At 40.4% G+C, this 17,368-nt stretch overlaps 1 protein-coding gene across 1 annotated transcript in view; it reads left to right on the top strand.

Annotated features, from left to right (window-relative positions):
* LOC135256891 (clathrin coat assembly protein AP180-like) overlaps positions 1-17,291 on the top strand; it is a 19,924-nt gene extending 2,633 nt beyond the window's left edge. The window contains exons 2-10 of the mRNA XM_064339140.1: positions 5,883-6,025; positions 9,717-9,792; positions 10,016-10,118; positions 10,884-10,977; positions 11,835-11,946; positions 12,184-12,290; positions 13,432-13,473; positions 16,726-16,787; positions 17,022-17,291. Of these exons, the coding sequence (XP_064195210.1) occupies positions 5,883-6,025; positions 9,717-9,792; positions 10,016-10,118; positions 10,884-10,977; positions 11,835-11,946; positions 12,184-12,290; positions 13,432-13,473; positions 16,726-16,787; positions 17,022-17,031 (749 nt within the window). The 3' untranslated portion in view covers positions 17,032-17,291. The remainder of the gene's footprint in view (positions 1-5,882; positions 6,026-9,716; positions 9,793-10,015; positions 10,119-10,883; positions 10,978-11,834; positions 11,947-12,183; positions 12,291-13,431; positions 13,474-16,725; positions 16,788-17,021) is intronic.
* Positions 17,292-17,368: the final 77 nt, after the last annotated feature.

Genomic DNA, 17,368 nt, shown 5'->3' with positions numbered 1-17,368 from the left:
CCGAACTAAGTGATTGGTTACTATGCAGAACTAACAGGAAATCATGCATGGAGCCAGCAATACACCTTCAGCTGTGTAACTGTTGACATTGTACAAAGCCTGGTAGCCAAGTTTTTCTATCCAAAATTATTGGAAATCTTTGGAGAACTGATCTATTGATCTGTGCAGTTCGTTATAACACGTTATGAAGTTATGCTAGCTGATGCATTTGGGTAATTTCCTTACACACTAGCTTAGATACTGCTCACCCAAAAGCCATGGTAGATATTGGGGTAAAATTTGTCTCCATGTTTGAAAATGGGTGATGATCACAAGAACGCAACTGGTGTTCAGTAAAAGCTTGAAGCTTAATGGTGATTAAAGTTTAAGTATTTCTGAGCAGATGCAGTTGGGTCCAAAAACTTACTTAGTCTTAAGCACTTTCATTTCCTTCAGTGTGCTTTGATCATCTTTGATTTGTAATTCATAACTTGTTAAAGGCTGATTGGAATTTATTTTTTATTTTATTTATTTTTTTTAGTTTTGCTGTAAAAATTACTTTAGCAAATGTTGCCATTTTGAATTAGGATAAGTTAAGTTGTTTTTTATAATTTTGTTTAGTTTGCTGGACATACATTTTGACTCTTTTGTTTGCAGCGGTTTCTTATATTCTTTAAAGACTTGGTGATATCTAAGATATCATATGGTTGCTGGAATCTTTGTGTTTTTGGTTTGAAAGCTGCCGTAGGTTCTTTCTTGATAAAGCTCATTTACTATTCAACTGTCTTTCTCTGTGTGTTTGTATATTGTTTAATTTCCCTGGGTTTCATATTTTTAGTTTTCATTTTGTTTTTAGTTTTGTTCATAGTTCAAATTGTGTGTGGCCGGATTTATGCCTTCTTTGGTAAATTGGTATTTTGTCCAAAAAATAAATAAAATAAAAAATAAAGGATTTATCCATTTCAGGATGAATAATTGCAGCCTCATATGTGATAGTACTGTTCTGTGTTCACTGGTATTTGGGCAGGAGGCAAAACAGGTTTGGCTTGAGCCTAGGGAGGGTTACAGCCTCCATTTGCTGCCCTTGTTTTTTAGATTTAAGATGGTTTCCCTGTGATCTGACAGAGGAAGCTGTGACTTGACTATAAATACGTTTATGTGCCTTGGGTCAAGGTCTTTGAAGGCATTGTCCACCAAACCACTACCTAACACTGAAAAGTAAGTGCATCCACCCATAGAATCCCCATTTCCCAGAGCTTAAGCATCTGTTTTATGCTTTTTATAATGCCTTTGTATGGTCACATGGGTATGAAGTGGAAGGGAATGGCCAAATAGATGATTGTTTCCATCTGTGACTGTGAAGTCAACCTCTCTGCTAGTCCTGGCAATGTGATGACACCCTGCAGATTCTAAACAAATGATCTAAAAACTTTCTCATGATGTGTCTTCAGAACATCTTTATTGATTTTCAGGCAAATGTGTTTTCCCTTTCTAAGAGAGATGATATCATTTTTCAAATTAATCTCTGTAACATTTGCAATTCCCTCAGAATCGGTCACTTAATCTGTCATTCTCTATGTGAAGTCTCACTCTCTCACACACATTGTCTCCTTAGCTTGGGGTGATAGTGATGATGCGATACTGATGGAGAGATTCTTGCTTGATGCACATGGACACGAAAGGGGCAGGCCGAGGGGTGGAGCTACAGCGATTACATCACAGTAGTTATCCTGGAGTGTCCTGTAGGTCGAACAGTGATGTCACCATGTGGAGGGGCAGGGCTCAACTGTCAAGCAGTCCTGCAGGTTGTTTGTGCAGTGACTTACTCCTGAGAACCTTCATACCTCATGCAGTTTCTGAACCCTGGACAGTGCAAGTTCATGAAGGAGATTCAGAACCATGGCCAGAGTTGAAGTAATGGTTCAGCATCAATTTAAAACTAATGTAACATTGTTTTTGTGTTCTCAAATGTTAAATAACTGCTGGCTCAAACAGAGTCCAACCAGACTTCCTCAAAATGTTACACAGTAGTTTTAAACAGTACATTCTCTCATTGTATTGCTGCAAAAAACCAGCAACCCCATATGCTTTGAAGAACTCCTCCTCTACAGTGACTACTGAATAATTACATCAGGTTAGTTTGAGAGCTCACTTCCTCAAAATACCATGTTACATGGAGACCACACCCCATCATGTCTCTTCTCAAAACACCACACAGTGAACTGCACACACACACACACACACACACACACACACACTCACCCATATATCGAATCAGGTTTCTGTCAGAGCAGAGAGGGTTGGTATTAGTAGTCACTAATTTACAATCTATTTCAGATCAATTGTTAAATTAGTTTTTAATGGAACATTTTGATTCTTTTGGCAAAAAACAAAAACAAAACATGGGCTGTTGAATGGGTATATATATAAAGCAACAGCGTTGTTTGTAATAGCATGTTAGAGTTATGACTTCTGGCTGTGATAACTCTTGTATTCTACTACGCAGACACTGCATTAGGTTGTGTTGTATTTAATGTAAGACAAAAAGCTGTTGCCAAGTAATATTAAAGTGACAGAGACTTCAAGCGAAGTTTGAGTTAAACTGAAGGGAGAATTTCATTAAAACGGTAGATTTATGTTGTGCACTGCACATACATCTCATTGCAATGGAGATGTAAGCAAGCCATAGTTGCAGCAGATTTATTTTGGGTGCTTTGTAGGAATGAGCCTGTCGAGCTAGCAAGCATTAAGCAACACAACTGCAAATCCCATTTGCACTTGTATAAAGCATTGCATATAATTAAACAACTAACAAGACCATGCCCTTTGGTCACATGTCATAAAATGTATTTCAATCAACTGGTGTTGAAGACCAGTATTAAATCAATCTGAGTAGAAGAAACTGTGCTTTGTTTTTGAGGAAGTTTTTGGTTATAATTGATACGGCATATATCATGGTGATTTAAATAAACATTTTTAAAAAAAAAGTATTTTTAGAGCGACAATAAAATATTTGATCTCTCCTCAGTGAAAGACATGACCGTAATGTACTTTCTGGCCACATCCAATGCTATGTCGCATGTCTTGTGTGGAAGGAAATGGTCACAAGGGGATGAATGAGTTGTCCATGGGCTATTTTAATCCACTTTACTTGGATGAATCAAAAGTAATTAAAAAAATTAAAGAAAAGAAAAAAAAACATGACCATTTAGTTATAGAGTTATGGAAGATAACACAGAACACAGCTGATTTTTGAATGAAAAAGTCTATTCGCCAAGCATAGAGGTTCACCTAATAAAGGATATGAGCAAAGCCTGAGCTGATTGCTGATCAGCCTCAGGTGAGGAACAACCAACTGCAGCCTAAGAGGAGAAGCCCTTTCTGTTCCTTCCCCCTCCTTTCCCAGTGTCTCCACAGGATACGTACCACCATCCAGAATATTTAAACCTAGCCACTGTATTAGCCACAGTATTCTGCTGGAGCTACACATTACTGTAGTCACAACTGCCGTATTATCAGCTAATTACTGTGAACAATGCCGCGGAGAACCGTGGTGTTAATCCGGGCTATTTCTGGGCGCCGTCTGCGCTGTGGTAGTGCGTCCAGCTGTAGAATGTGCTACTCTTTGGTTTACTCCTCATGCTGTTATCCTAACAGAGGATTACTGTCTTTATTTAGACAACACCGATCCTGATTAGTGCCTGAGCACTGCAATGTAGTTCAGTGGGTGGAGGTGGAGTGGTGTGAATTTGTTTTGAATACGCAGATGATAGTTATGACTGTCTCAGAAAGGAAATAATCAGTTAAATATTTGCCTTTGCCTTCCAAACACCAAAGTAATGAATCACTAGCAAACTACTACTAATTCCATCCCACTCAAGCAAATATGATGGAGTTAAAAATGAGCAATATTTTGGGGGGAGAAACCAAACAGATTGATCTATATTCATTTTATCAAAGTAAGAATAAGGATGAAATGCTTTTTATCTGTTTCATCCATCATTGTGTTGCACTTCGAGTCACTGCTAAAAGCTAACATTTTTGCTTTGAGGGCAGTGAGTCGTTTTGCGACAACCCCTCCTGTGCCTGGGTTAATTTGCATAAAGTTCCTCTCAGGATCGCAATGGGCTTCAGGTTTTCTGTCTCATGCAGGACGTATAAACACAGGGTGACTCCCGCCAATCCCCCCCCCCCACCCCCCCGTAGCTAAGCCCTCAAGGAAGAATCGCTGCTCACCTTGCAGCTTTGTGACTCTCCTTGACCCCCTGAAGTGACCTTGGACACACAACACTTGCCCTCCTTCCTTCTGCTCTGTGAATGAGAGGAAGGGGCAGGTGGAGGTTCTGCTTTGTGGCTGAGAGGAAGGGGCAGGTTGAGGTTCTGAGGTTCTGCTCTGTGTCTGAGAGGAAGGGGCAGGTGGCGGTTCTGCTCTGTGACTGAGAGGAAGGGGCAGGTGGAGGTTCAGCTCTGTGGCTGAGAGGAAGGGGCAGGTGGAGGTTCTGCTCTGTGAATGAGAGGAAGGGGCAGGTGGAGGTTCTGCTCTGTGACTGAGAGAAAGGGGCAGATGGAGGTTCTGCTGTGGGAATGAGAGGAAGGGGCAGATGGAGGTTTTGCTCTGTGCCTGAGAGGAAGGGGCAGATGGAGGTTCTGCTCTGTGAATGAGGGGAAGGGCAATGGAGGTTCGCTGTCTAGACTCTGCTTGAATGAGAGGAAGGGGCAGGTGGAGATTCTGCTTTGTGACTGAGAGGAAGGGCAGTGGAGGTTCTGCTTGTGAATGAGAGGAAAGGGGCGGTGGAGGTTCTGCTGTGTGACTGAGAGGAAGGGCAGGTGGAGGTTCTGCTTGTGACTGAGAGAAAGGGGCAGTGGGGTCTCTGTGGAATGAGAGGAAGGGCATGGAGGTTCTGCTTGTGACTGAGAGGAAGGGGCAGGTGGAGGTTCTGCTCTGTGACTGAGAGGAAGGGGAAGGTGGAGGTTCTGCTCTGTGAATGAGGAGTGAGGTCATCGAAGGAGAAGGGCAGGTGGAGGTTCTGCTTGTGACTGAGAGGAAGGAGCAGATGGAGGTTCTGCTGTGTGACTGAGAGAAAGGGGCAGGTGGAGGTTCTCTGTGTGACTGAGAGGAAGGGGCAGGTGGAGGTTCTGCTCTGTGAATGAGAGGAAGGGGCAGGTGGAGGTTCTGCTCTGTGACTGAGAGGAAGGGGCAGGTGGAGGTTCTGCTCTGTGAATGAGAGGAAGGGGCAGGTGGAGGTTCTGCTGTGTGACTGAGAGAAAGGGGCGGGTGGAGGTTCTGCTCTGTGAATGAGGGGAAGATGGAGGTTCAGCTCTGTGAATCGGAGGGAGGGGCAGGTGGAGGTTCTGCTTTGTGACTGAGAGGAATGAGTAGATGGAGGTTCTGCTGTGTGACTGAGAGAAAGGGGCGGGTGGAGGTTCTGCTGTGTGACTGAGAGGAAGGAGCAGGTGGAGGTTCTGCTCTGTGGCTGGGTCTCATCGTAATGTCTCATCTCTATACTGCAGTGCAGGGGGGGACTTAGCTGAATAAAACTCATTCAACATTTTTTTCCCTCTTTGACACAATGGAGAATTGGTGCAGTTCTGCAGTAATAGAATTAATATGTGTTTAACGGGCTAATGTGTATGTGGTGATATTAACCACCCTTGTGGGAGGAATTTCTCCTACAGCGTATACAGCTGTGGTTATTGCACAGCAGTAAAATGAATTCCGCTTCAGCCACTTGTCAGCCTGTATGACTGTTTCATAGCCCTGATAATTATATGCATGCCATATTTTATTCAGCTTTAATGTAAGCAGGTGTGCAATGGCTTTAATGCTTGAATAATTTAATTGTTATTTTAAGATGATTTCAGAAGAGTCTTGACATGTTTCCCCATTTTCAATTCTTTTGCAGACCTGATCCAGGCAACCAATGAGACCAACGTGAACATCCCACAGATGGCTGATACACTGTTTGAAAGGTCCACTAATGCCAGCTGGGTGGTGGTCTTCAAGGCACTAGTCGCCACGCATCACATAATGGTTAATGGAAATGAGGTGAGTGTGATGCTTGTCACCTTTTCAGCGCTACTTACGCGACACCATTCATGCCTTTCCCCCTGTTGGTGGCAGCTGGGGGAAGCGAGGTGGGGGGGGGGGTGTACTGTGTGTAGCTGTTCACATTGTTAATTTAGTGCATTGTGCACTGATGAGGTGCATTGTGAGTATGTTTTTGATCTGGACGTGCATTGTGTGTGACTTTTCACATTGAATGAAGTGTCGGCGGTTAGCTGTCCATGGCACTGATGAAGTACATTGTAGGTAGATGTTCACAGAGCTGACAGAGTGCATTGGCGACTGTCAATATTCCTCACAGAAAGCATTGTGGGTAGATGTCCACAGCCCTGCTTTGATTATATGCCCATGGATCTGAGAAAATGCATTGCATCATGGGTAGCCGTCCGCAGCTGTGACAGCCCCTTTTTGCAGTGGAGTTAATCACAGAGCTGGGTTAAGGGGCGAGGAAGTAATAATTTTTTTCCCTTTGTATGGATTAATATTTTCCAAAATAGTTGTAATTTTCAAATCATTAGATTAAGCTTTTATTTGATCTCCTTTCCATAAATTATGGTAAACCGCATTGTTATAATTGTAGCACATATGCATAATAGAGGTGAAATGTGCTGAAAAATGCGCTAAGAAAATGTGTTTTTTATATCGAAAAAAAAAAAACCTTTATTGAGGTCTTATGACAAGTCTTATGACATGTTCTTATTTTTCTTCAACTGATTTGAAATAGTTTGTCCCTTATGTCGATTAACAAAGCTATGTATTTTTTTTCAGTTAAATGGCAATGAAAAGTGTCTGTAAATTTGAATTGATGCTGCAGTTATTCTTAGCTTTATAGCCGGTATATTTGGAAATATTCCTCATGTGACTTGCATTTGAAATGTTTTTGCACTTTCCTATTCTCAATTATGACTCCTCAGTTGTGCTATTAATACTCACACAAGCGCATGACCACTGAAACACAAGTACTTTTCATCCAAAATGTGTTTTTCCAGAACAAAATGTTTATATGGTGCTAGTTCACAATGATGTGGACTCTATTCTTCTCCACACGACAGTTTGCATTTAACTAAAACTTCATGATTCAGCACCAACGTCCCCCCACCTCCTCAAAAACACATTATGCATGAGCTCAAATAGACAATAAGGTATACTATGAAATTGTAATATTGGTATAGATTGATTGTTGTTATGAATGGCTTTCCTCAACAACAGCATCCTGCGAACGTCACCATAAATAGAATAACAGGGCGCTGAATTGTCTTGTGCTGCTTAGCGTCCTATGGGATAGATTTACTAATATGTTTTCAGTCGTAGATATGACGCATTCTGCCCCAGAAACATGCGTCTTATGTGTCAAAGAGGCACACAAGACTGGAAGCGCAGTATGCATATGATCTACGTGAGTCGTTGCAAGGTGTGCTTCTCTCCTTAATGCATATGCATTTAAGGGAGGATCACGCAAATAACGGACAGAGATATTATGCGGTTGATAACGGACCAGTGCGGTTGATTACGTATCAGACCTGGGTCAAATACGTATTTGTTTTGGATTCAAATACTTTTCTGTGCTCTGTTGATCTTGCCTGATGTAATTGAGCCTGCCAGTATTACCAGAAGGCGGGGTTTGCACTATTTGTGAGTATTTCATTGGTTCTAATACACTAGGCAAGATCAGTAAAGCGTAGAAAAGTGTTTGAATCCAAAACAAATAAGTATTTGTCCCAGGTCTGTTGTGTATACCCTTGAATTGACTAAAGTTCACGCAATTAATAAGGGTCGATTTTTTCATGAAATGTCTCCGTCCCCAAAAACACAGGCGTAAATCAAGGCGCAAGCAGGATGAAGACACAGGTAGTGGCACTGAAGATGCTCTGAGAGAATATTTGCAGCAAGAATCACATTATTTCATTATTTCTTGAGCAAGAAATCATCAAATGATTATCAATATGAATTATTATTAATTATTGCAACCAAGCTATAAAAGCTGGATATTTGTCACAGAAAGTTTTGGAGCAGTCATGGCAAAGTTGTTAAAAAATCACGGAAAACTGAAAAAAGAGGCAGAAATCATAGAGTGTTTAAAAACATCAATTTATTGAATTAACCAGTAGATCTCATACACAGCAGTGGGAAATGATTGAAACATGCACAGCTGTAGCAACAGTAACAAGTGCTTGAAGTAAAAAAAAAAAAAAAAATCAGTGGGCAGTTGCCACTAGTAGCTAATAACAACGAATAAATGCTGGTGCTTTAAATTGCGTTTGTCCATCATGGAAAGAGCATGCATTTATTAGAAACAGAATACGGAGTATGCTCAAATTGCATTACTAAAATAATAAAAGGACTAGTGTTCTCATTTTTATTTCTTTAAAGTTAGATTTGGTACATCTAGGTTGTGAGGTTTGAGTCTTGGAGTGCCTGTTGTCACTGATTGTAGCTACAGGAAGAGCTTTCAAAAAAATCAGGGAAAGCACTCAAATGAAATTCACAGCGCTACTAAAAAAGAGACAAGACTCATGAAATTCGTGACACCTATGTCTTCTGTGAAAAACACCCAGCCCTAGAAATAATTACTCTTCTACGAGAGATAAAAGATGCCGTAGAACCTCCCACACATTCCCATTGTATCCCCGCAATAGTCCAGCTCCTTTCAACACAGCTGGAATATACACATTTTTTCTGTGCTGTCCATAGTGCTTCATAGCCTACGCTCTGACGTGGCACCAGAAGATGCATCCATTTCCCCACATCCAGTGAAGATACACTGCACCACTCCTGGATATCAACCGTCTTGTTTTCTTTTTAGATTGCATTCTGTAAACATGTAACAGCAAAAAGCATGTTGTTTGTTATAGCAGCTCAGAGGCAGCGTAATTCTAAAAGCAGTTGCATTTATACATTACATTACATTACAGGCATTTAGCAGACGCTCTTATCCAGAGCGACTTACACAACTTTTACATAGCATTTTACATTGTATCCATTTATACAGCTGGATATATACTGAAGCAATTTCGGTTAAGTACCTTGCTCCAGGGTACAACGAAAGTGTCCTACTCGGGAATCGAACCTGCGACCTTTCGGTTACAAGCCCAGTTCCTTACCCACTGTGCTACACTCCGTCCACGCCATACATACAGACAGGGACATCATGTTTTTCCTCACCTAGCTCACAATTCCAACAAATATTGACTCAGAAAATCATAACTGACTTTTCAAGGACCGATAACTGCTTAAAATTATGTATGATTTGATTTATTGTAAATCAAAATAGTGCTTTATATCTGAAAATGACTTCCGGTACAGATGTTTACTTACCTCGCTCAAAAATAGTTTTTTTTCCCACAAAGGTTGTCATATTACTTAGTCCTTTTGGCACTCAGTAGAGATCTGAATTGCACCTGTACAGACCTGAAATGGCTACTGTAGCAGCAGTGTACAAAAAAGTTATCGACCATCTTACATTTAAGATGCGTTACATTATTTTATACATAATCCCCTACTCTAGGCTCAATTACGTAAGTGAACAGTGATTGCACAACTGTTTCCTATGTGTTTGGAAATGCTTGTAAACTAATGCACTTAGATAAAAATTGATTTTTGTGGTTTCACTCATGAACTTAGACTCTTGTTGTTATTGTTGTCTTTGCATGATAATTGTGCTTTATTGTCACAGAGGTTCATCCAGTACTTGGCCTCCCGCAGCACTCTCTTCAACCTCAGTAACTTTCTGGACAAAACTGGGTCTCATGGTGAGCAAGATTGGTCTTTGTAACTTTCAGCTATTGGCAAGGGATGAAATGTCATCCTGTGAATAGGAGTAGAGGTGTTGCTATTTACCGTCAGTTATTCAAGAACATGTGCAATACTCTTCCTCTGTGGTACTTTACAAGATATGTCCTTTGAGATCTCTCAGTTGCACTGGTGAGTGTTAATGTTGTGTGATGATGGTGATGCTTGTGATTTGAATCCTAGGCTATGACATGTCAACGTTCATCAGACGCTACAGCAGGTACCTGAATGAGAAGGGCTTTGCTTACCGGCAGATGGCCTTCGATTTCACCAGGGTGAAAAAGGGGTAGGTTGAAGGTTCTCTCCTCCAATACCAATACTGCTTGGCCAAGGAAAGGACAACTGCTGGTGTTAACTTTATTTATTTTTTGTTCAACATGAGAGCCAAGCGTAATTAGGAGATATTGCATAATTAGCTGTCATTCCGCCTTTCGGACTGTTTAATCCTGTCTGCACTATTATTCTTCTCATTTTTTATTGCAGTGCATTTTGGGTAAATCAATGTAACTGATTCAGCATGCAAGCAGGAGACAGTGCTTTTTCTGGTGCTATGCCGACGTGCTACAGGGTATTCACAGTTTCCAGCAATTTCTTGTATTTGCTTGTAATACTGACTGCAGACCAAGGTCAGTGTTCGTAGAGAGTTTAAGAGAAGGAGTGCCACAGCTGATCTCAGATCAGTTCTGCCTTCAAGCTCATAAAGATTGACATTAGGATACGGACGAGGAAACCAGATCCTGGATCAGCACTCCTAATGTGAGACTTTATGAATTGTAACGCTGTAATAATTGCAAATGTGTATCCCATGATTCCTGAGTGCTCAGCTCTCTCAGTGCCTCCCAGCAGCCTCTCAATTTATTTAAAATGATTAATACACTTGAGACCCATTTAAATAGGAGCTTTGAGAACTCAGACGGTGAAGATGCATTAGAAACTGAGAACACGTTGTAGAGACGGTCGACGCTGAGCACGCTGAGAGGTTCTGCTGTGCTTGCTGTTTATCTTCGTGTTGACTGGGTGACGAGCGGTTTGTATTTGCTGCTTATCTCAGTGCTGAAGGTGTTATGAGGACAATGGCTCCAGACAAGCTGCTGAAAGGGATGTCCAGCCTGCAGGGGCTGATCGATGCGCTGCTGGAGTTCGACGTGAGTTCCCACCCTCACATCCGGGCCATGTCTCTGTGCGCCTTACTCTTGTGCTGTCTTGCTAAATTTCACACTATGGTTTGTATTCATTAAAGTCTCTGATAACTCAATGGCACACTTTAGAGTGGGGATCCCGAAACAAGTCCTGCATGGCCATGATGCCAAATGTTTTTTTTTTCGCTTTTTGTGTGTGTCTCAGTGCATAAAGGCTTAATTTAAGGCACTGATTGATTGAAGCTTGCACTGGCTGTTGACTGGAGAGAAATCACAAAGACCGACAGTCCCCCCAGGATTGAAGAGATCCCAGTTTTAGAGGCTGACTTAAGAGTAATTTAAATTCAGGCTGATTATCAGTGCTTTTAGTCATGCAGATCATATTCTTTCTTCTTATGTGTGCATTTATGGAGGAAATTTAAAATGTGATTAAATTTGTATGAATGTATTCTTGATATTTTAATGTACGGTTGTTTGCATCAGTATATTTCCCTCTTGATGAAGTCTCATAAGAGATCTTTTAAGAAATTTTAATATTTTAATAACATTGGGTGATTACCATATTTAATTATATGATTACACTCTCCCTTCTTGTATTTTCTTCTTTTTCTTGTTTCTCAATCTCTTTCTCGTTGACTCTCTCAAATTCAAATTCAAGATACTGAATCTTGCTGACAAAAAGGGCGCCAACAACACGTGTATTATTATTTTTTATTAATTTTTATTTTAAAGAAAATGTTATCACCTCATTATTATTATTATTATTATTATTAACAACAAAAACAACAACATCAATAATTATTACTATAAACATTATATATAATTATAATTATTATAATAAAATGACACTCTCTCTGTGACAGGTTCATCCTAAAGAACTGACCAATGGAGTGATAAATGCTGCCTTTCTTCTGCTCTTCAAAGACCTGATTAAGTTATTTGCCTGCTACAATGATGGAGTTATTAATTTATTAGGCAAGTGGTATTTCTTTGTATTTCTGTGTGGTTATGAGATATAATCATAAGTCAGAGACAAATTATAACCATAGCATAACCATATCTACTATATCTAAAGTATGGCTATACAGTGCAAAACACTGTCCTTGCCTCCTTCATGATATGTCCAAGCTGTAAGCCTCTATGTGATACTGTTTTACATGGTTGGTTGATTTATCTGGTGCCAAACCAAAATGATGGTCATTTTAATTTCAGAGAAATTCTTCAAAATGAAGAAAGGAGAATGCAAGGATGCACTGGAAATCTACAAGAGGTTCCTGACCAGGATTACCAGAATTTCAGAGTTTCTCAAGATTGCTGAGGTATCACCCACTGAGCCTGAGGCTCTGTGTGTGTGTGCGTATGTGTGTGTGTGTGTGTGTATGTGTCCTTACAAAGGGCAAAATTTACTGCCTGAAATTGCTTTGAGTGTTGAAAACACAAGTAGTTATTTTAGCAGGGTATCTACTAATAGTAATCATGTAAATGGGGCGACATAGCTCAGGAGGTAAGACCGATTGTCTGGCAGTCGGAGGGTTGCCGGTTCAAACCCCGCCCTGGGCATGTCGAAGTGTCCTTGAGCAAGACACCTAACTCCTAACCTCTAACTGCTCTGGCGAATGAGAGGCATCAATTGTAAAGCGCTTTGGATAAAAGCGCTATATAAATGCAGTCCATTTACCATTTAAATGAACGTGGCAGCGAAATATGTTTTCACATTGCATATTAAACATTTTGAAATAGGATGTTAAGAACAATGGATAGCATGCTGAAAATTTAAATTTAGCACATATAGCAAGAGACACTTATTACTGTATTAGCCAGTATTTGTGGTTGCAGGTAGTGTTTGTAGTTGCAGGTAGTCATCCATCTCATCCAATATTTAGGGTGCTGAATGATATGTAAATGTAGTTTTTATCATGTTTTTTTTTTTTCCCTCTGAACATCTCTTAAGTGTGACGTTCATGTGCTGTCTCCTAGCACCAGTTATACCATCCGTGACAATGCTGTCATGTCTGACTGAAACGTGAGACTCGCTTTCCTCAGGCAGTGAATAACACTCATAGTTTTCGTCTGCGGGTGTCACCTGCCTTGACAGATTGCACGAGGTAGTTTGTGTGCACTTATCCACCTACTATCCACCAAATTCTTTAGTGGTCTTGCATTTGGATTCCCAAAAATGCCTATGATTTGAGGCTAACCTGTAAAAATTAGCTGATATTGCATTTATTACATTACATGTGTGCTAAACTCATGAACATTTAAGGCACATATTTCCCAGCACAAGCTGAATGTGTCTGTCTGTGTCCTCAGTAGGTCTGTGTATGTCTGTCCTAACTAAACTCAACCATATATCTGTGATCACTGGGTACTGGTATGCATTCCTCATTTTTGTTTAATGAAAAATAATTAATATAAATTATTTCAGTGTCTTACTGCCCACTTTTTCTGTTTCTTTTTCAGCAAGTCGGGGTCGATAAAAATGACATCCCTGACGTTTCTTATGTAAGTTATTCTCCTAAATGCCATCACTATCAGTGATTTTTTCAATATTATTTACTGTGGCTGCATGCATCCTGAAATTAGTCTGTTAATCAACAAAATCCCAGCTGCAGCTCCAGCCTACTTGACCAATCACAGTATGCTGGGATGTGTTTAAGCTTTGGGGGTTACTGAGTTTAGCCAGTCCAGTCGAAAGAGCTGTCAGATGAATATGAAGTGTGAAGTATGTAGAGATTCTCGCTGCGGATGCTGATGTAGGCTATGCTGGGGGCTGGGGGGGCATAGCCATGACATGAGAATGAGAGAGAGAGAGAAAGCAAAATACAAGACATCTACACTACAGTAAAATATTGGCATTTTACCAAAACATTGCACAACTGACCATATTTATACCCTACACACCCTAATAGACAAACATGGTAACCAAAACAGTAAGAATATTTGCCTGCTGTATTGATTTCCAAAAACCTTTTGAATCAATCTGGCATGATGATTTACTATATAAATAGAAAGTGGTGTAGGGGGTGAAACATATGTTGTTATTAAATCATTGTATACAGGAAATAAATGCGCAAATATGATTGAAAAAGAAAAAAAACCCTAAATTCTTCCATCATTAACATCCGCCATTCAATTCTGGAAGCACCTAAAAAACAACGACTCCCACTTATACCACTGTGATGCCCTGAAATGCCATGAACTTAGCCTAGAGAAGAGGCCCCTTAATCAGCTGGTCCTGGGGCACAATTCACTTACCCACACTTACACCATCCAGTCTCAGGACAGCCCGATTCCAATGAATCTGGTAGAATTACGTTACCTATTGGGAAACTCAAATAAAAAAAGAATCTAGCAAATTGACATGTCATTTGGTCCCAAACCGAGAATACACTGTGGCATCTGACCACAGTGAAAAACCACAAGCTAAGGAAAGCATTGACGAAGCACAGAGTCAGGGAGCACAGCCTGGCGACAGAGACAGAGCTGCACTTCCTCATTAAATGTGAGAAATGCGAAAAAAATTAGACAACATTTCTTCCCCAAATTCAAAATACAATACCAAAAGTTCCCAAACCTACCTGAATCGCTGTATTATAATTCTCCAGGAAGAGGAAAGGTGATGCCTACATTTGGCCACACAATGTGCAGCTACCTGACAGCCTGAGGAACAGTTGTGTGCCTTATTGTTCATAAATTATGATAAACTCTCTTTTGCTGTTTTATTAATCATTATCCTAATCTAATAATTATTAGTTTACGATTTGCTTGTATCCATTCGGTGTTTGTTTATAATTCATGACTTTGCATTGTAGTTTGTGTACTGTACATTGTAGCTAATGTTTTAATTGAATTGAGAGAGAGAGAGAGAGAGAGAGAGAGAGATCTAAATTATTGATCTCATGGCCTCAGGTTTCACAGACCTAAAGCAGGTCTTGCTTCATGCTCAGTTTAGTTTGGTTCCCTAGTTAGCAGTGGGGATGAGACTTTATTTTTAAGGGGTTTCCAGTGACCTGTTGATTCCATTGTAAAGTTAACTTCACATCCTGAGACCATTATCAGCATTCTGCCATTGCTGTACACCTTTCTGTACACTTTGCCTTTGCATTGTTCCGAAGTTTTAAAAAGATTTTAAAATGTATATACTGACAGTTGAATTTAAATGCAGGCTATTTTTAGAATAGCCATCAAGCACTGCTGAGGACGCCTTGCCCCTTCTTGATTGATTGATTTTATTTGATAATTAAAAAAAAAAAAAAACATACATCTGAAGCAAGCTTCTCATACACGTTACATTCTTGTCACATAAGACAACAGTGGAAATATTTATCAGGCAGTTCTAAGGACACCTTGCTCTCGGTGTGAGGACCCCGGTGTTACTGTATGAGAGAAAGCGGAGCTATCTGGCAGCAAAGCGCTGCCCTGCTTGCTGAAGGCCAATAGGGAATACTCACAAAACTGGTTCCCAAAACTACTGCTCATCAGCTGTCATCAGTTCATCTCCTCTTCCTCCTCCTCATCCCTCACTCAAAAGTGTCTGCACCCTGGAGTGGTGGTGGACTTGAGAGAGTCAGACAACGAGGAAGGTCCCTTTAAGAACTGCACACTTGAGGAACCGGTCAGTCGAGACCCGCCCGTGGAGTGCCCTGTGTGGAATGAAGGAGTGTGAAGGGTGCGGTTGGGCAGGGAAGGGCAAGGGGACGGGTGGAGCTGGGCCGTGCCGAAGATATGGCATTGACGAGCATGATTGTGGCGTGGAGTGTCAGTTTCCTCTTTCATATAATCCAGGGTCCTCGAACTCAAACCCTGGAGGGTTGCAGTATCTACTGCTTGTCAATGTGTTTCAGTACTTAAGCACTTAATTTGAGTCATTAATGGACTGGAGTGAACAGTTTTTGTTTCTAAGGCCTAAATTGGCTGCTTATGGAAAATAAACCACAAGTACTTGCTGACTGCAGAGTTCATGAACCCTGATTTAATCTGTTAAATCCTGTTTTACACTGTATTCACCTGGAACTCTCAAATATGACAAGCAAATATCATAATTTTAATGAAAAATATTTATCAAAGCACAATACAATGCTAGAAATTTAGTCTCAAGTCCCAGCATCAATAAAGGTGTGGTATGTTTAATTTATGAAGTTCCTGCTGTGAAAGTGTGGTGTATTTTACTTACAAAGTTCCTGCTGTGAAACTACTTTGTTTAACTTATGAAGTTCTTACTTTGTTTGTGTGGTGTGTTTAACTTATGACGTTACTGCTGTGATTGTGTGGTGTGTTAATAAGGCTGCAGTGATGAGAGTATTAAATGCTTGTTACACTCTGGATGGGTTTTCTGTGGAGCAATGTGGGCTGTCCTTAGTTGCTTGATTTATGGTGAGTTTGGGTAATTGAGTTTTTAGGGCTGGAATGAGATTTATGGTTTGATGTAGTACATTCCACAGTGGCTTTAAATGTAAAGGCATCTTGTGCAGGATTTTATTGGGGATTTAAAAAAAAAATCAATTGAAAAAATTATTTACTTTTATTCAGTCACGCCATATTGCTATGGGATGACTGTTTACAGTGTAACCCCTTTACCACAGATACTGCATTAACCTATAACCTATATTCCTTGTATCGCATATCCAACATTATCCTATGGTAAACAGATTGTAATTAATCTATGCTCCCTGTATCACAAATTCTACATTAATCTTTGGTCACTGTACTACTGAATGTGCATTAATATGTGGCCCCTGTTTTGTCAAATTTTAGGCTCCACCCAGTCTTCTGGAGTCCCTGGAGGCTCACGTGAACACCCTAGAAGGGAAGAAAGGGTAAGAGGCACTTTATCCATTAGCGTTGTAGGTCTGACAACTAGGCCTCACTGTAGGAAGTTTCAGTGTAAGTTATGTGGAAACGCAGCTGAGATTCTAAATGACACGGAAGCCTTTTAATTTTCCTCATTGCTAACATTATTGTAGAAGAGGATTTGTTATAATGGGGGCTGATGTTTTTTTCAGAACAGTAACCCACATTTTTATTCTTTTTCATTTCACTGGGATCTGCAGGGACGGGTGAGTGCGTGTTCTTTCACCCACAGTAAAGGGTTAAATTGTGTTACAAATTAAGATTTCTGATTGTCTAATTAATTAATTTTCATAATCGAAGGAGAGGACATTTGGGGCCTGAACAATACACATTTGGATGGGGAGGTGTGGATTTTCCTTGACGGACTCAGACAGTGGCTGTTAGCACCTCAGGTCTTTTGTGTCCTTGAGAGTGTCCCTGTTGTTTGAAAGCTTTGCACTGGAGTCCTGTATCACAGAGGCAATTTTTCCCTCAGGATATGAGAGCTTGAGAGTGTTTATGTCATGTGGCAGCTACCAGCGAATTGATTTGTCTCGCATTCAATCTT

Source organism: Anguilla rostrata, chromosome 6 (assembly GCF_018555375.3).
Source record: "Anguilla rostrata isolate EN2019 chromosome 6, ASM1855537v3, whole genome shotgun sequence".
Lineage (NCBI taxonomy): Eukaryota > Metazoa > Chordata > Actinopteri > Anguilliformes > Anguillidae > Anguilla > Anguilla rostrata.
This window is presented reverse-complemented; position numbering and strand designations above follow the sequence as displayed.